At 37.2% G+C, this 17,496-nt stretch overlaps 1 protein-coding gene across 2 annotated transcripts in view; it reads left to right on the top strand.

Annotated features, from left to right (window-relative positions):
• LOC148106773 (ral-GDS-related protein-like) overlaps positions 1-17,496 on the top strand; it is a 93,876-nt gene that overhangs the window by 64,228 nt on the left and 12,152 nt on the right. The window contains exon 1 of one of the 2 annotated variants that reach the window (XM_087860463.1): positions 12,275-13,374. The exons of the other annotated variant lie outside the window; for it this stretch is intronic. Coding sequence (XP_087716589.1) covers positions 13,224-13,374 — 151 coding nt within the window. The 5' untranslated portion in view covers positions 12,275-13,223. Of the gene's footprint in view, positions 1-12,274; positions 13,375-17,496 lie in introns of those variants that run through there. 2 annotated transcript variants of the gene reach the window in all.

Genomic DNA, 17,496 nt, shown 5'->3' with positions numbered 1-17,496 from the left:
AAGATAGTGTATTTCACAGGGACAGATCTCTCCATATGCTAGCTTTGTAATTAATCTGGCTGTTCACAGAACGTATCATTCATGGCAAGTTTGAAGTCTGGGTGTTTCACGGTTTTGAACAGGTTAGTATGTAATGTTCTCAGGTGTTGTTGCAGAGTCGTTTCTTTTGGGGTCAACTGGAACGCCCTTAATTGACACTGGCCACTTCAGTGTCAAATATTTATTAAAATAGCCTCTAAAAATATCAATATCATTGCCTAAAAGATCATGAAATTGAAATTGAAAATATTTGGATAAATAATATTTATCCAAATAAATAAATATTTATCCAAATAGGCACTTCAACATTTCAACCTCATTGCTTAAAAGGTTATGAAATTAAACTATAGTCTTCTCTAAGTCAGTGGTTCGCCTTCTTGCCAGAAGGGCAGGGACTGACAGTATTTTTTTTTTCTATAAAATTATCTAGTAACTGGTCAATATCTTTTGTGAAACTAATTCTAGCTTGAATGTACTTTTGTAAACAGGTTTGGCATTACACCTAGATAAGTTTGGGAATTCTTCCTTTGAAGAAATGAAATTATTAGGCACAATAGTGTTTGGGGAAACAGTGCTGGCCCGAAAGATGTATTGTATTTCAAAGATACGTTTATTTTCATTTTTGTATCAGGACAAAGAAAGACATTCAAGAGGTGCTCATATCCTTTGGAGGAACGAAAGACTGTTAGGGAATAAAAAGAGAAGCAGAGGGCAGGAAAGCCAAATGTATGTGTTACTCCGTGGTTTCCTTCCCTATTTCTTGGAATGTTCTCCTGGTCATTCTTCTCCTTTGTTTTCTTCTTCACCCAGGTCTCTGCCCAACTGTCACGTCCTCAGAGAGGCCCATCCAAAATAGACTTCTTGCCACTCCCAACACCCTTATTCTGTTTGCTTTTTTCATCACACTTATCTCCCTTGACCTTGCAATTGTCCGTGTACTTAATTGGCTTTATTGGTTCTCTCCTCCCCTACAATAATGGAACCCTATGAGAGCAGGGGCCTTGTTTCCTCCACTTTTCTGTCTCTAGTGTATGGCCATAGTAGGTGGCGGAAAATACTTATTGAATTAGTATCTCTAGAATAAATTCCTAAGAAGTGAAATTGCTGGGCCACAGAGTGTGTGTTTATAATTTTGAAAGGTGAGGCCAAGGAGTCCTCCAAAGTACTGATGGATACTTTTTCCCCGGCAGGTCAGTTACTTCCTTTCCCCCAAATACTGAATATCACCAAATATTTGGATCTTTTCTCTATTTGATTGATGAAAATGACATCTGATTTGTAGCTTTAATTTGCATTTCTAATTGTTAGGTGGCAATTTTTGTGTGTTTTTATAAGCCTATTGTGTACCTTTGAGTCTCTCAGTACGTGCCTTTGTTTGGGTCCTATTGTGCACATTTTCAAATACACAAAAGTAGGGAAGAGAATATAATGAACCTGGATGTATCCATCACGTCTTTTTAAACAGTTTGCCATATGTTGCCAATCTTGAATCATTTGTCCCTCTTCCCTCCATTTCTTTGTAGGGTGGGGGACTAGAATGTTTTAAAACAAATGATTTTATTCGTAACTACTTCAGAGTATAACTTGGGAACTGGAACAAATAGAGACTTTTGAAATATATATAACCTCATTGCTATATTTATCAAAACTTTTTTATATTTATCAAAATTAACAATTTATTGCCTAGTACTAATTTAATGTAATATCCAATCTACATACACATTTCTCCAGTTGTCTCAGAAATGTCTTTAAAAGGTTTGTGTAAAAATCCTGTACATTTCTTAAATTTATTCCTAGTTGATCTTTTTTGTTGTTGAAAATAGGACCCTTTCTTATATTACATATTTTTATTATTGTACTTTACTAATTTTTATTTTATTTATTTATTAGAGAGAGAGGAGCACAAGTAGAGGGAGTGGTAGGCAGAGGGGGAGGAAGAAGCAGGCTTCCTGCCGAGCAGGGAGCCCCATGCGATGTGGGGCTTGATCCTAGGATCCTGGGATCATGACCTAAGCCCAAGGCAGATGCTTAGCCGACTGAGCCACCCAGGTGCCCCTGTACTTACTGATTTTTCAAGCAGTAACTTATGTCATCATATTGTTTCTAGTAGTTTTTGCAGTTGGTTCTCTTGGATTTTCAGGTATAATATCATATCAGTTACAAATAATAAGAATTTCATTCCATGTTTTTTACTTTTTATGTCTCTTGTTTCTCTTTTTGGTTCCTTTGTATTTCCAGGACGAGATCAAATACTAAGTGAGAATGATAGTGGGTACGTTGTCTTGTTCCTTACTTCACTGAGAATGCTTTTAGTGTTTCTGCCACACTAGTTATTTTACTAAGGGCTGTGTTGTTGCTCTTTGTTTTTTTAATCAAAAATGGTTGTTGAATTTTATTAAATACTGTTTTAGCATCTGTGAAATTATACAGATGTTCTTCCTTGACCTGTTCATATGAATAATAGTAACAGATTTTATGTTATTGAATCATGGTCATATTATTGAATCATCAGTGAAAACTCTGTTAGTGTGTAGCCAGATTCTAGTAATATTTTACTGAGTCATTTTACATTGTGATTTGTGAAACCAGTTTGTAATTTTGTTTTTAATGTAATCTTTATCAAGTTGTTTTAGTGCTTTCCTTAGCTTTATTAAAAGCTTTCTCTGCTTTAGCCAGTTTAAATACTCTTGAAATGATCTGTTTCCTTAAATTTGGTGGAATTCCCCAGTAAAACTACCTAAGCTTGGTGCTTTTGGGGCGCCTGGGTGGCTCAGTTCTTAAACCTCTGCCTTCGGCTCAGGGCGTGATCCCAGCGTTCTGGGATCAAGCCCCACATCAGGCTTCTCCGCTAGGAGCCTGCTTCTTCCTCTCCCACTCCCCCTGCTTGTGTTCCCTCTCTTGCTGGCTGTCTCTCTATGTCAAATTAATAAATAAAATCTTTAAAAAAAAAAAAAAGCTTAGTGCTTTTTTAGATTTGCTATCATTTTCTGGTTTAGTTTTGGTGATTTATACATTCATAGAAAATCATCTGTTTTATCCAGCTTTTTCCTCTGTATCTGGGGCTGTTATCCCTGTCCTGTTCCCTGATTTTGTGTGCTTACGTTTTTTTCCTTTCTCCCCCTTTCATTTATTTATTTATTTATTTTTTAATAAAGAATTTTCTTTTTTTCTTTTTTTTTCTTTTCTATTATATTATGTTAGTCACCATACAGTACATCCCTGGTTTCTGACGTAAAGTTTGATGATTCATTAGTTGCGTATAACACCCAGTGCACCATGCAATACGTGCCCTCCTTACTACCCATCACCAGTCTATCCCATTCCCCCAACCCCCTCCCCTCTGAAGCCCTCATTTGTTTCTCAGAGTCCATAGTCTCTCATGCTTCATTCCCCCTTCTGATTACCCCCCCCTTTCTTTATCCCTTTCTTCCCCTACCGATCTTCCTAGTTCTTATGTTCCATAGATGAGAGAAATCATATGATAGTTGTCTTTCTCTGCTTGACTTATTTCACTTAGCATTATCTCCTCCAGTGCCGTCCATGTTGCAGCAAACGTTGAGAATTCATTCTTTCTGATAGCTGAGTAATATTCCATTGTATATATGGACCACAACTTCTTAATCCAGTCATCTGTTGAAGGGCATCTCGGCTCCTTCCACAATTTAGCTATTGTGGACAATGCTGCTATGAACATTGGGGTGCATATGGCCCTTCTCTTCACTACGTCTGTATCTTTGGGGTAAATACCCAGTAGTGCAATGGCTAGATCATAGGGTTGCTCAATTTTTAACTTTTTAAGGGACCTTCACACTGTTTTCCAGAGTGGCTATACCAACTGCATTCCCACCAACAATGTAGGAGGGAACCCCTTTCTCTACATCCTCTTCAACCTTTGGTGTTTCTTTCCTTGTCCGTTTTTGCCATTCTAACTGGCACAAGGTGGTATCTCAGTGTGGTTTTGATTGGAATTTCCGTGATGGCTAATGATTTTGAACATTTTTTCATGTGTCTGTTAGCCATTTGTATGTCTTCATTGGAAAAGTGTTCATATCTTCTGCCCATTTTAGGATTTGTTTATTTTTTTCTCGTGTATTGAGTTTGAGAAGTTCTTTGTAGATTTTGGATACTAGTCTTTTATCTGTAGTGTCATTTGCAAATATCTTCTCCCGTTCCGTGGGCTGCCTCTTAGTTTTTTTGACTGTTTCCTTGGCTGTGCAGAAGGTTTTGATGTTGATGAAGTCCCACAAGTTCATTTTATCTTTTGTTTCTCTTGCCTTTGGAGATGTGTCATGAAAAAAGTTGCTGTGGCCGATGTCGTAGAGGTTGCTGCCTGTGCTCTCCTCTAGGATTTTGATGGATTCCTGTCTCACATCGAGGTCTTTTATCCATTTGGAGTTTATCTTTGTGTATGGTGTGAGAGAGTGGTCAAGGTTCATTCTTCTGCATGTAGCTGTCCAATTTTTCCCAGCACCATTTATTGAAGAGACTGTCTTTTTTTCCACTGGATGTTTTTTCCTGCTTTGTCAAAGATTTTTTGCCCAAAGAGCCGAGGGTCCATTTCTGGGTTCTCTATTCTGTTCCATTGGTCTATGTGTCTTTTTTTGTGCCAATACCATGCTGTCTTTGTGATCACAGCTTTGTAGTACAGCTTGAAATCAGGCAACGTGATGCCCCCAGCTTTGTTTTCCTTTTCAAGAATTCCTTGGCGATTCGGGGCCTTTTCTGGTTCCATACAAATTTAAGGGCTGTTTGTTCCAGTTCTTTGAAAAATGTCATTGGTATTTTGATTGGGATAGCATGGAATGTGTAGATTGCTCTAGGTAGCGTAGATATTTTAATGATGTTAATTCTTCCGTTCCATGAGCATGGAATATTTTTCCATCTTTTTGTGTCTTCTTCAATGTCTTTCAAGAGCGATTTGTAGTTTCTAGAATATAGATCCTTTACATCTCTGGTTCAGTTAATTCCGAGATAATGTATGATTTTTCATGCTATTGTAAATGGAATGGATTCCCTAATTTCTCTTTCTTCAGTCTCATTGTTCTTGTATAGAAATGCAACTGATTTCTGAGCATTGATTTTGTATCCCGCCACATTACTGAATTGCTCTATAAGTTCTAGTAGTTTGGGGGTGGAGTCTTTTGGGTTTTCCATATAGAGTATCATGTCATCTGCGAAGAGAGACAGTTTGACATCTTCTTTGCCGATTTGGAGACCTTTTATCCCTTTTTGTTGTCTGATTGCTGCTGCAAGGACTTCTAGTACTAAGTTGAAGAATAATAGTGAGAGTGGGCATCCTTGTCGTGTTCCTGACCTAAGGGAAAGGCTTCCAGCTTTTCCCCATTGAGAATGATATTCACTGTAGGCTTTTCATAGAATATGAAATTGAGGAATGTACCCTCTATTCCTACAGTCCGAAGGGTTTTAATCAGGAAAGGATGTTGTATTTTGTCAAATGCTTTTTCTGCATCAGTTGAGAGGCTCATATGGTTCTTGACTCTTTTCTTGCTGATATGATCTATCACACTGATCGATTTGCGAATGTTGAACCACGCTTGCATCCCAGGGATGAATCCCACTTGGTCTTGATGGATAATCCTTTTAATGAACTGTTGCATCCTATTAGCTAGGTAGGATCTTGTTGAGAATTTTGGCGTCCAAATTCATCAGGGATATCGGTCTGTAATTCTCCTTTTTGATGGGGTCTTTGCCTGGTTGGGGGATCAAGGTAATTCTGACCTCATAGAATGACTTTGGTAGTTTTCCTTCTATTTCTATATTTTGAAACAGCTTCAGGAGAATAGGTATTATTTCTTCTTTGAATGTTTGGTAGAATTCCCTGGGGATCCGTCAGGCCCTGGACTCATGTTTTTGGGGAGGTTTTTGATCACTGCCTCAATCTCTTCATAATTAATCGGTCTGTTTAAGTAACCAATTTCTTCCTGTTTCAGTCTTGGTCGTTTATAGGTTTCCAGGAAGGCATCCATTTCTCCCAGGTTGTTTAATTTATTGGCATAAAGCTGTTGATAAAAAGTTTCTAATGATCCTTCCTATTTCATTGGTGTAGGTTGTGATCTCTCCCTTTTCATTCATAATTTTATTAATTTGGGTCCTTTCTCTATTCTTTTGAATAAGTCTGGCCAGCGGCTTGTCGATCTTGTTGATTCAAAGAACCAGCTTCTAGTTCTGTTGATCTGCTCTGCTGTGCTCCTGGTTTCTAATTCATTGATCTCTGCTCTAATCTTGATCACCTGCCTTCTTGTGCGTGGGTTAGACCTGTTCCAGTTCCAGCTTCTTGAGGTGTGAATATAAAAACTGCATTTTAGATTTTTCTATTCTTTTGAGTGAGGCTTGGATGGCTGTGTATTTCCCCCTTAGGACCACCTTTGCAGTGTCCCATAGGTTTTGGACCGATATGTTTTCATTGTCGTTGGTCTCCATAAATTGCTTAAATTGATTTTTAATTTCCTGGTTTACCCAATCATTCCTGAGCAGGATGCTTCTTAGTTTCCAAGTGTTTGAGTTTCTTCCAAATTTTTCCTTGTGATTGAGTTCCATTCTCAAAGCATTGCGGTGTGAGAATATGCAGGGAATAATCTCAGTCTTTTGGTATCGGTTGAGACCTGTTTTGTGACCCAGTATGTGATCTATTCTGGAGAACGTTCCCTGTGCATTCGAAAAGAATGAGTATTCTGTTGTTCTGGGGTGTAGTGTTCTGTATATATCTATGAGGTCCATCTGGTCCATCTGGTCCGTTCAAAGTTCTTGGTTCTTTGTTGATTTTCTGCTTAGGTGATCTGTCTATTGCTGAGAGAGGAGTGTTGAGGTTCCCTACTATTAACGTATTATTATCTATATCTTCCCTACTATTAACGTATTATTATCTATATGTCTCTTTATTCTGGTTAAGAGTTGGCTTGTGTATCTAGCTGCTTCCCTGTTGGGAGCATAGATATTTATAATTGTCATATCCACTTGTTGGATACATCCTTTAAGAATAATATAGTGTCCTTCTGTATCTCTACCTACCTCTTTAGTTTAAAATCTAATCTGTCAAGGTACAACACCCAGTGATGACAAAAATACTCAACAAAGTAAGATTAGAGGGAACGTACCCCAAAATAATAACAGTAACCATATATCTAAAACACACAGCTAACGTCATACTCAATGGTGAAAAACCAAAAGTTTTGCTTCTAAGATCAGAAAGAAGACAAGGATGTGCACTCCCAGCACTTTTGTTTAATATAGTACTGCAAGTCCTGACCTCAGCAGTCAGACCAGGAAAAGACAGAAAAGGCATCTAAATTGGTAAGGGAGAAGTAAAACTGTCACTATTCGTGTATAGCACGATAGCACGATACTGTATCTAGAAAACTCTAAGGACCCTACCAAAAAAAAAAAAGTCACTAGAACTCATAAGTTCAGTAAAATTACAAGATGCAAAGTTAATACACAGATCTGTTCCATCTCTATGCACTACGAATGAAATAGCAGAAAGAGAAATTGAGAAAGAAATCCCATTTACAACTGCACCAACGATTAAACACACACACACACACACACACACACACACACACACACACACACACACACTTGGGAATAAATTTAATGAAAGAGGCTTTAAGACCGGGACTCTGAAAACTATAAATACACTGATTTAAAGTCATGACACACACACAGAAAGTAAAGACATTCGATGTTTGTCGATTGGAAGAATTAATATTCTTAAAATGTCCATACTATCTAATCCACAGATTTAAGGCAATCCCTATCAAACACCAACAGCATTTTCCACCGAACCAGAACAGACCTAGAATCTGTATGGAATCGCAAAAAATCCTAAATATCCTGGAACATGGCTGGAAGTATCACAATTCCAAACTTTAATTTACGGTACAAACATGTAGTAATCAAAACAGTATGGTACTGGCACAAAAATAGACACACAGAGCGATAGGACAGAATAGGAAGCTCAGAAATAATTCCACAACTATATGGTCAATTAATCTTCAACAAAGGCCACAAAAGTATACAGTGGGGAAAATAAAGCCGCTTCAGCAGATGATCTTGGGGAAACTGGACAGCAACGTGCAGAAGAATGAAACTGGACCACTTTTTTTCCACCATAGACAAAAATTAACTCAAAAAGCTTAAGGACCTAAATATGAGACCTGAAACCATAAAAATTTTAGAAGAGAGCACAGATAATTTCTCTGACATCAGCTGTAACAACACTTTTCTAGATATGTGTATATGATCCTTTTAGTGTATTACTGAATTTGGTTTGCTAATATTTTGTTGAGGATTTTTGTAAGTGTATATTAGGAATATTGGCCTGTAATGTTTTTCTTGCAGAATCCTTGTCTGGATCAGGTATCAGAAGAATTCCAGTTTTATAAAATGAGTTTGGAAGAATTCCCTCCTCCTTTATTTTTTGGAAGAATTTGAGTATTAATTCCTTTTTGAATATTTTGTAGAATTCACCTGTGAAACCATCTAGTCCTGGAGTTTTGTTTTTTGGAGGTTTTCAATTACTGATTCAACCTGCTTACTAATAATCTGTTCAGATTTTCCATTTCATCAGGATTCAGTCTTAGCAAGTTGTATGTTTCTGGGAGTTTTATCAATTTCCCTTAGATTGTCCAATTTTTTGTATATAATTGTTCAGAGTAGTTTCTTATGATCTTTGGCATTTCTCTGGTATCACTCTTTCATTTTTTATATGAGTTCTGTCTCTCCCTCTCTCTCTCTCCTTGTTTTTGGGGGTGGGGGAAATCTAGGTAAAGGCTTGTCAATTTTATTTTCAGAGAATCAGTTCTTAGTTTCGTTGGTATACTCCATTATCCTTTTAGTCCCGCTTCATTTTTCCCTGCTCTAATCTTTGTTATTTCTTTCCTTCTAATAACTTTGGCCTGATGTGTTCTCTTTCCAGTGCCTTAAGGGGTAAAGTTAGGTTGTTTGTTTGAGACTCATCTAGTTTCTTGAGGTTTCATTTATTACTAGGCATATGTGGTGTTTTAAATCCATTTATGAAACAGAAATGAACACTACATTCAGTCATAAATTAAAACAAAACCTAAATATCTTTTGGGGCGCCTGGGTGGCACAGCGGTTAAGCATCTGCCTTCGGTTCAGGGCGTGATCCCGGCGTTATGGGATCGAGCCCCACATCAGGCTCTTCTGCTATGAGCCTGCTTCTTTCTCTCCCACTCCCCCTGCTTGTGTTCCCTCTCTCGCTGGCTGTCTCTATCTCTGTCGAATAAATAAAATAAAATCTTTAAAAAAAAAAAAAACCTAAATATCTTTAGAGTTCAGTAATTCATCTGTTGTGTATAACACTCAGTGCTCATCACAAAACCCAAATATATCATGAGGTTTCATGTGTCCTCACACTTTTCTTTAAGCTTCTAAAGCATATTGTAGAATTTTTTATAAATTGTAAATTTTCCGTATGAGATATGTGAGTTTGCCTGTATTTTTTTAATCCGTTGCTTTTATTGAGTTTATGGAGATGACTATGACTAATTATCCACCCTTGTCTTTGTGCAAACAATGAAAACAATTGAAGCAGTGTTTCTCAAACTTTGGTGTGCATTAGAATTGCCTGGAAGACTTGTTGATGCCAAAGGTAAATCCCACTGGATTCTGATTCAATAGTTCTCTCGAGGGCTAGAGTATTTGCATTTCTGACAAATGTGTAGGTAATGCTGCTGGCTTTGGGGCCATATTTTTGAGAACTGTGGAATTTGTCGAGCCTCTGGGACCTTAACTATCATCTAATAATTTTTTTTATTTTTCATACACATCATAAGTATACTTTAAACTATATTATAGGCAGCTTGTGTTGAAAACATAGTGCGTTAGTACTGTTAGAATCAGAAAGGCAGTTTCTATCTAACTGAATTCTGACTACGACAAGTAAAGGGTATGGAGTCACAGGGTCAGAAGAGTTAGTGAATAAAGGATATTTGGCTGTGTTCCTGGAATACAGATGCTCCTTCCAAGTGTTCTGTATTATGGTAGCAATTGAAAACAGCAACGTGGGAGCTCTGTGACCTTGGGCTCAAACCGTTCGGATTAAGCTTGGGATTCCTAATATTTCAATGAGGTTGAACTAGAGGACAGCAACTTTCAGCTACAACATGCAGCAGTGTTAACTACAGTGATTGTGTAGCACATGACATTCTCAGGACTTACAGCTGTGGTTTGTACCTTTGATCCCCTTCATTCAGTTTTCCCTCCCGTCACCCCGTGCCTCTGGTAACCATAAATCTGATCTCTTTTTCTATTTGTTTTTCTATTTGTTTTATGTTTTAGGGTCCACATATAAGTGAGATCATCTAGTATTTGTCTTTCTCTGCTGACTTATTTAGTATAATGTCCTCAAGGACCATCCGTGCGGTCTCAAATGACAGGATTTCCTTATTTTTATGGCTGAATAGTATTCCATTGGATATACAGACTACATTTTCTTTATCCATTACTCTGTTGATAGATACAGGTTGTTTCCATATCTTGGCTATTGTAAATAATGCTGCTATGAACATGGGGTGGCAATACCTCTTCAACAGGCTAACTTCTTTTTTTCCAACATGTTAATCTCATTTTGTTCAGCTATGTAACCAGAAGTGGAATTGCGGGATCCTTTGGTTATTTTATTTTTAATATTTGAAGAAAGTTCATAGTTCTTTCCATACTGGCTATGCCAATTTACATTCCCACCAACAGTGCACAGGAGTTCCCGTTTTTCTACATCTTCATCAACATTTGTTATCTTTTGTCATTTTGATAATAATTATTCTAACAAGAATGATATCTCGTTGTGGTTTTTGTGGTTTTGATTTGTGTCTTCGTAAAGATTAGATGTTGAACACTTTTTTTTTTTTTAAGATTTTATTTATTTATCTGACAGAGATACAGACAGCCAGCGAGAGAGGGAACACAAGCAGGGGGAGTGGGAGAGGAAGAAGCAGGCTCATAGCGGAGGAGCCTGATGTGGGGCTCGATCCCATAACGCCGGGATCACGCCCTGAGCCGAAGGCAGCCGCTTAACCGCTATGCCACCCAGGCGCCCCTGAACACCTTTTTTATGTGCTGGTTGTCCATTTGTCTTCTCTGGAGAAATGTCTATTTAGGTCCTTGGTCCTTTCTTTAGTTGGTTTTTTTTTTTTCTTTTCTTTATTTTTTTACTTTCTTTCTTTCTTTCTTTTTTTTACATACAACTGAGTTGTATGAGTTATGTATATATTTTAGGTATTAATTTCTCTTCAGATACATGATTTGCAAATATTTTCCCATTCCATATGTTGCATTTTCATTTTGTTGATTATTTCTTTCACTGTGAGGCTCTTGAGTGTAGTACCACTTTTTTTTTTTTTTATTTTGTTGCTCGTGCTTTTGGTGTTATTTTTAAAATATACTTACCAAGACCAATGTCAAGTAGTTTATTCTCTATGTTTTCTTGTAGGAATTTTATGATTTCAGGTCTTCCCTGTAAGTCTTTTATCTATTTTGAGTAAATTTTTGTGGATGATGTAAGATAGGGGTCCAGTTTTGTTCTTTGACATGTGAATATCCACTTCTCCCAGCATCATTTACTGAAGAAGCTGTTTTATTTTTCTCCATTGAGAATGCCTCCCTTCTCAAAAACCGTATGTGTCTGGGTTTATTTCTGGGCTCTCTCTTGTGTTCATTAGTCTATGTGTCTGTTTTTATGCCACTACCATAAGATTTTGATTTACTATAGCTTTATAATACAGTTGAAATCAGGCAGTGTGATGCCTCCAGCTTTATTCTTCTTTCTAGAGATTGTTTCGGTTATCCAAAGTCTTTCATTGTTTCATTCAAATTTTAGGATTTTTTTTTTCTTACTGCAAAAAAGTCATTGGAATCTTGATAGGAAATTCATTGAGTCTATTGGTGGCTTGGGTAATTAACATTATTTCTTGCAATTCATAAACATGCAATACCATTCAATTCATTGGTGGGTTTCTTTTTTTGTATCTGTCATCAATGTCTTGTTTTCCGTGAAGAGATCTTTCACCTCCATGCTCAAGTTTATTTCTAAGTATTTTGTTGTTTTTCTCCCTAACATAAATGTTCTTTGTATCTTTTCCCTTATATCTTTTTCAGATAGTTTGTTGTTGGTGTATAGGAATGCTACTGCTAGGTGTACATTGATTTTCTATCCTACAACTTTACTGAATTCATTGATTAGACCTAACAGGGTTGTTTTTATAGTCTTTGGGATTTCTATATGTCACCTGCAAATAGAGACAGTTTTAACTTCTCCCTTCCCAATTTTTATGCCTATGATTTCTTTGTCTTGTCTGATGGTTCTGCTAGGACTTCAAGTACTGTATTGAATAGGAATGTTGAGAGTGGGCACCCTTGTCTTGTTCCCCATCTTACATGACAAATTTTCAGTCTTTCACCAATGAGTGTGATGTTAGCTGTGGGTTTGCCGTAGCTGTGGGTTTGCCGTATGTGGCCTTTATTGTGTTGAGGTACGTTTCTTCACGATCCAATTTGTTGAGGGTTTTTATCATGAATGCATGTTGTACTTTGTCAAATGCATGTCAAATGCTTTTTCTGTATCTATTGAGATATTCATATGATTTTTATCTTTCATTCTGTTAATGTGATGTGTCACACAGTGATTGATTTGCATATGTTGAACCATCCTTGCACCCCCTGGACAAATCCCAGTTGATCGTGGTATATGGTCCTTTAAGATGCTGCTGAATTCAGTCTGTTAATACTTAAAGAGAATTTTTTCATCTATATTCATCGGGGACACCAGTATATAATTTTCTTTTCTTGTAGTCTTTTTATTTGGTTTTGGTATCATGGTGATACTGGCCTCTTAAAATGTGTTTGTGTGTATTCCTCTTATGTTGATATTTTTGGAAGAGTTTAAGTAGTATAGGTGTTAATTCTTCCCTTACGGCAGGTCTAGTAGTGAGGAACTCATTTAGCTTTTCTTTGTTTGGAAAAGTCTTTATCTCTCCTTTATTTCTGAAGGACAGCTTTTCCAAATAAAGCATTCTTGGCTGACAGGTTTTTTTCCAAGTGGAGATGTTTTGACCTGGAAGTTTCATTGAAGAAAGGTGACCGTGATCTTGCTGCCCTAGGCCAGAGTTTTCTGCACAGCCGTATTTCCTCTGACCCTCTAAGGAGGCATGGAAATCTGCCAGGGAACAAAGCCACACAGACAACCTCCTCACGTTAAACCCAACCCCCTGACAAGTGGTGGTGAAAGGCCAACCAGGCAGAGCAGCCTGAACAGCCAAGCAGCAGGCCCCTCCCCCAGAAGACAGACCGGAAGAACAGGTAAGTGACACGCTTATTTCCTACAGGACTGCAAAACTCCAGCGCCAGGGGAAACTAATATATTGAGGTCCAGGTGTTCCCTCAAGACTCATTTACTTCAAGCTAAAATTTTACATTTAATTTTTTTTACCTTGTTACCATCTCAAATACTCTTATTTCCCAATTTATGATTTGAAGTGGGTTTTTATATTTTCATATCTACCTTTTATACTTTTTATACCTCATACCAATCCTTTTCACACTACTCCATTTTGTTATGTATGTGAAATGTATATGATATATGTTATATATATGTTTTATATATAAGTTCCAGATTGTTTGCAATTTTGGGACATGGTGTCTTCTAAGACAGAGACCAAAAATCAATCAGGAACAGACAGATCACCCCGCCTTGTCCACCCTGAGTGCTTATAGTCTCTCTGCCCCACTGTAATGACTGTTTTGGATAATCGTGACTTTGTTTGGGTATCTGTGGTAGCTTCGGACCACTTGGAGTATTTTCTAGAGGGCGTCTTCCTTGGTTTGTGGTTGATATTTTGGACTCTGTGTATTCGCTCAACCATCCCTCAATAGAATGACTAGAAGGAGAACTCTCAACAAAGAAAAGAACCGGAGACCATGTCCTCTGCCACAGAACTAATTTTAAGGATATAAGCATGATGTCAGAGGTAGCATTCAGGATGGCAATCGTAAAATCAATAGCTAGGGTAGGAAAAAGCATTAATGACAATATGTAATATATAAGGGCAGAAATGAGATCTAATCAGGCTGAACTTAAAAATGCTATGCATGCGATGCAGGCTGAATTGGACGCTCTGACAGCCAGGGTCAGTGAGGCAGCAAAGATAATAAGTGATCTAGAAGATGGGCTGATGGAAAGGAAGGAAATTGAAGAAAATAGAGAAAAACAACCCACAACACATGAAGAGAGACTTAGAGAATTTAATGGTACATTGGAAAGAACCAATATCAGGATCATTAGGACAAAAAAGGTGGGCTGGAAGGTATATTTGATCAAATCATGGCTGAGAACTTCCCAAATCTGGGGAAAGAAGCATGCATTCACGTCCAAGAGGCAGAGAGGACTCCTCCTCAAATCAATAAAAATAGTTCAACACCACGACATATAATAGTGAAGCTTGCAAATCCTAAAACCAAGGAAGCTATGCAGAGAGTAGCTAGAGGGAAGGGATTTCTTACATACGGAGGGAGGAACATCAGAATAACATCAGACCTGTCCACAGAAACCCGGCAGGCGAGAAAGGGCAGGGTAATAAATGAGAAGAAAATGGAGCCGAGTACCTTATTTAGCAATGCTATCATTCAGAATGGAAGGAGAGATAAAGAGTTTCCAGGATAGACAAACTGAAAGACCATATGACCACCAAGCCATCCCTACAAGAAATAATAAGGGCGATACTGCAGGCGAACAGATCCCGAGGGTAACAGACCAGAAAGTAACAGAGACAATCTACAGAAACAGGGATTTTAAATACAATGGCACTAAATTCATAGCTTTCAATACATATTCTGAATGTAAATGCTCTGAATGTTCCAATAAGAAGACAAACAGTACAAGATTGGATTTTAAAAGTAAGACCTATCCGTATGTTGTCTACAATAGACTCGGTTTGAACCTAAAGCCCCTCCAGATTGAAAGTGAAGGGATGAAGAACAATTTACCACACTAATGTACCTCAAAAGAAAGCTGGGGTAGCAATCTTCATATCAAACAGATTAGATTTTAAACTAACGGCTGTAGTAAGAGATGTAGGGGGACACCGTATCATACTTAAAGGGCCTATCCAGCAAGAAGACTTAAAAATTATAAATTTCTATGCTTCCAATGTGGGAGCAGTCAATTATATAAACCAATTAATAACCAAAGTAAAAAAACTTATCTATAAAATACGTTAATGGTGGGAGACTTCACCACTTCACTCACAACAATGGACAGATCATCTAAGCAGAAGATCAAAATAGAAACAACTTAAAAGACATTATCACTTAGGTTAAAACACAATCCACAAGACGGGAGACCGTAGTGCAAACCATGTGTCTGAAAGGGGCTCAATATCCGGAATATACAGAGAACACATAAATTCAGCAACAAAAACCAAACCAAATGTAATGTGTCAATGTGCAAAAAAATGTGAATACACATCCTCAAAGACACGCACATGAAAAGGAATTTGAAAAGATACTTGACTCACTAATTTTTAGGGAAATCCACATTTTATTTTATTTACTTATTTTAAAAAATATTTATTTGACAGAGAGAGACAGCGAGAGAGGGAACACAAGCAAGGGGAGTGTGAGAGGGAGAAGCAGGCTTCCCACTGAGCAGGGAGCCTGATGCGGGGCTTGATCCCAGGACCCTGGGATCATGACCTGAGCCAAAGGCAGATGCTTAATGGCTAAGCCACCCAGATGCCTCAGAAATCCACATTTAAAAAAGCAATGAAATAGCATTTTTCATCAAGATGACTCTTCCACACACACACACACACACACAAAGAATTAGAAGAAAAGAAAAGAACAAGTGTTGGCAAAGATATGGAGAAATTGAAACCTTGTTCATTGTGTGTGGTAGGAATATTTGAGCATAGTTGTGAAATCAGTATTGTAGTTCTTAAAAAAAATTAAAATTAGACTTACCCTGTGTTCCAGTAATTCTACTTTTGGGGTATATACCCAAATTAATTGACACCATGGTCTTGAAGATCTGTCTGAACATACATTTTCATGCCATCATTAGTCATAATAACTAAACCATGAAAACAATCCACTATCTGTCCAAGGAGAAACAGATGTTGTTTATACACACAATGGAATAAGAATGAATAATATCTCAGAAGAGGAAGAAAACACTGACATATGCCACAACATGGGTGAACTTTTACATTAAGTGCATTCATAAAAATGCAAGCTTTAACTCCACTTTTGGGACCTACCCAAAGTAGATTCATAAAGACAGAAAGTAGAATGGTGTTTGCCAAGGGCTGGAATGAGGCAGTAATGGTAAGTTTCTGATTCATGGTGTAGAGTTTTAGTTTCACAAGATGAAATGAGATGTGAAGTTGGGTTAGACGGAGGTTGTAGAAAGGGTATTAATGCATTTAATACATTTAAAATGTATTCCATGAACTTAATGTACTTAATGAAATATAAACCTATAAATGGTAGATTTGTAGACGGTAGATGGTAGATTTTTGATTATGTGTATTGTACGTCAATAAAAATATTTTTTCTTTAAAAACTGCAAATACAGAGAAATGAACACAGGACAATTTAGTCTTGCCATTTTGGTGCTGCTATTTTGTCTCACCCATTTTCCTGGAGACAACTTTGATCCAGCAAAATGTTCTCATTCTGTGCCCACTTAAAAGCTTAAAATCAGAATTTTCCAAAACATGAAAATTTTTTCAAAACGGTATTTTCAGAGTTAATTTAATAAGACATTTTATTCCTTGATCAATTTTTAAAAATGTAGCACAATTTAAAATTCTATTTTATCTACTTTAACTTTAATTCACTGATCTTAAAAATCAGAATCAATTTTTTATGCAAATGGCTTGGATTTTTTATCCATATCATAGTCTACTGACTGGGTTCTGCTGTTTTACATTTTGCTTATGTGTCATTATTTTTACCAAGTCAACTTTCCTGATGCCCATTATGAATATTAAAATATTTTTTGCCCAGTTTTATTGATATAATTGATCACTGTATATAATTGACACACTGTGTATGTGTAAGGTATTATGTGATAAGAACTCTCAGAATTTACTCTCTTAACACCTCTCAAACCATAGAGCGGTATCAACGGCAGTCATCATGTTGTACTGTAAATCCCTGTTATTTATCTTAAAACTGGAAGTTTGTACCTTTTCACCATTGACTCAATCCCTGCCCCCACCCTCCCCTCTGTTTCTTGTTACTTTAATCTGATCTGTTCTTCTGAATTAGTTTTCCGCCTTTTCTTTTCTTTGTTTTAGATTCCACATAAGAGGGGAAAATGTCTATGTATCTATCATCTATATAGTATCTATCTCCCTATATATATCTATACCTACACATGTATAGTGTTTGCCTTTCTCTGTCTCACTTGTTTCACTTGGC

Source organism: Ursus americanus, unplaced genomic scaffold (genome assembly GCF_024610735.1).
Source record: "Ursus americanus isolate L20-20 unplaced genomic scaffold, mUrsAme1.1.p SCAF_65, whole genome shotgun sequence".
In the NCBI taxonomy this organism is placed as follows: domain Eukaryota; kingdom Metazoa; phylum Chordata; class Mammalia; order Carnivora; family Ursidae; genus Ursus; species Ursus americanus.
This window is presented reverse-complemented; position numbering and strand designations above follow the sequence as displayed.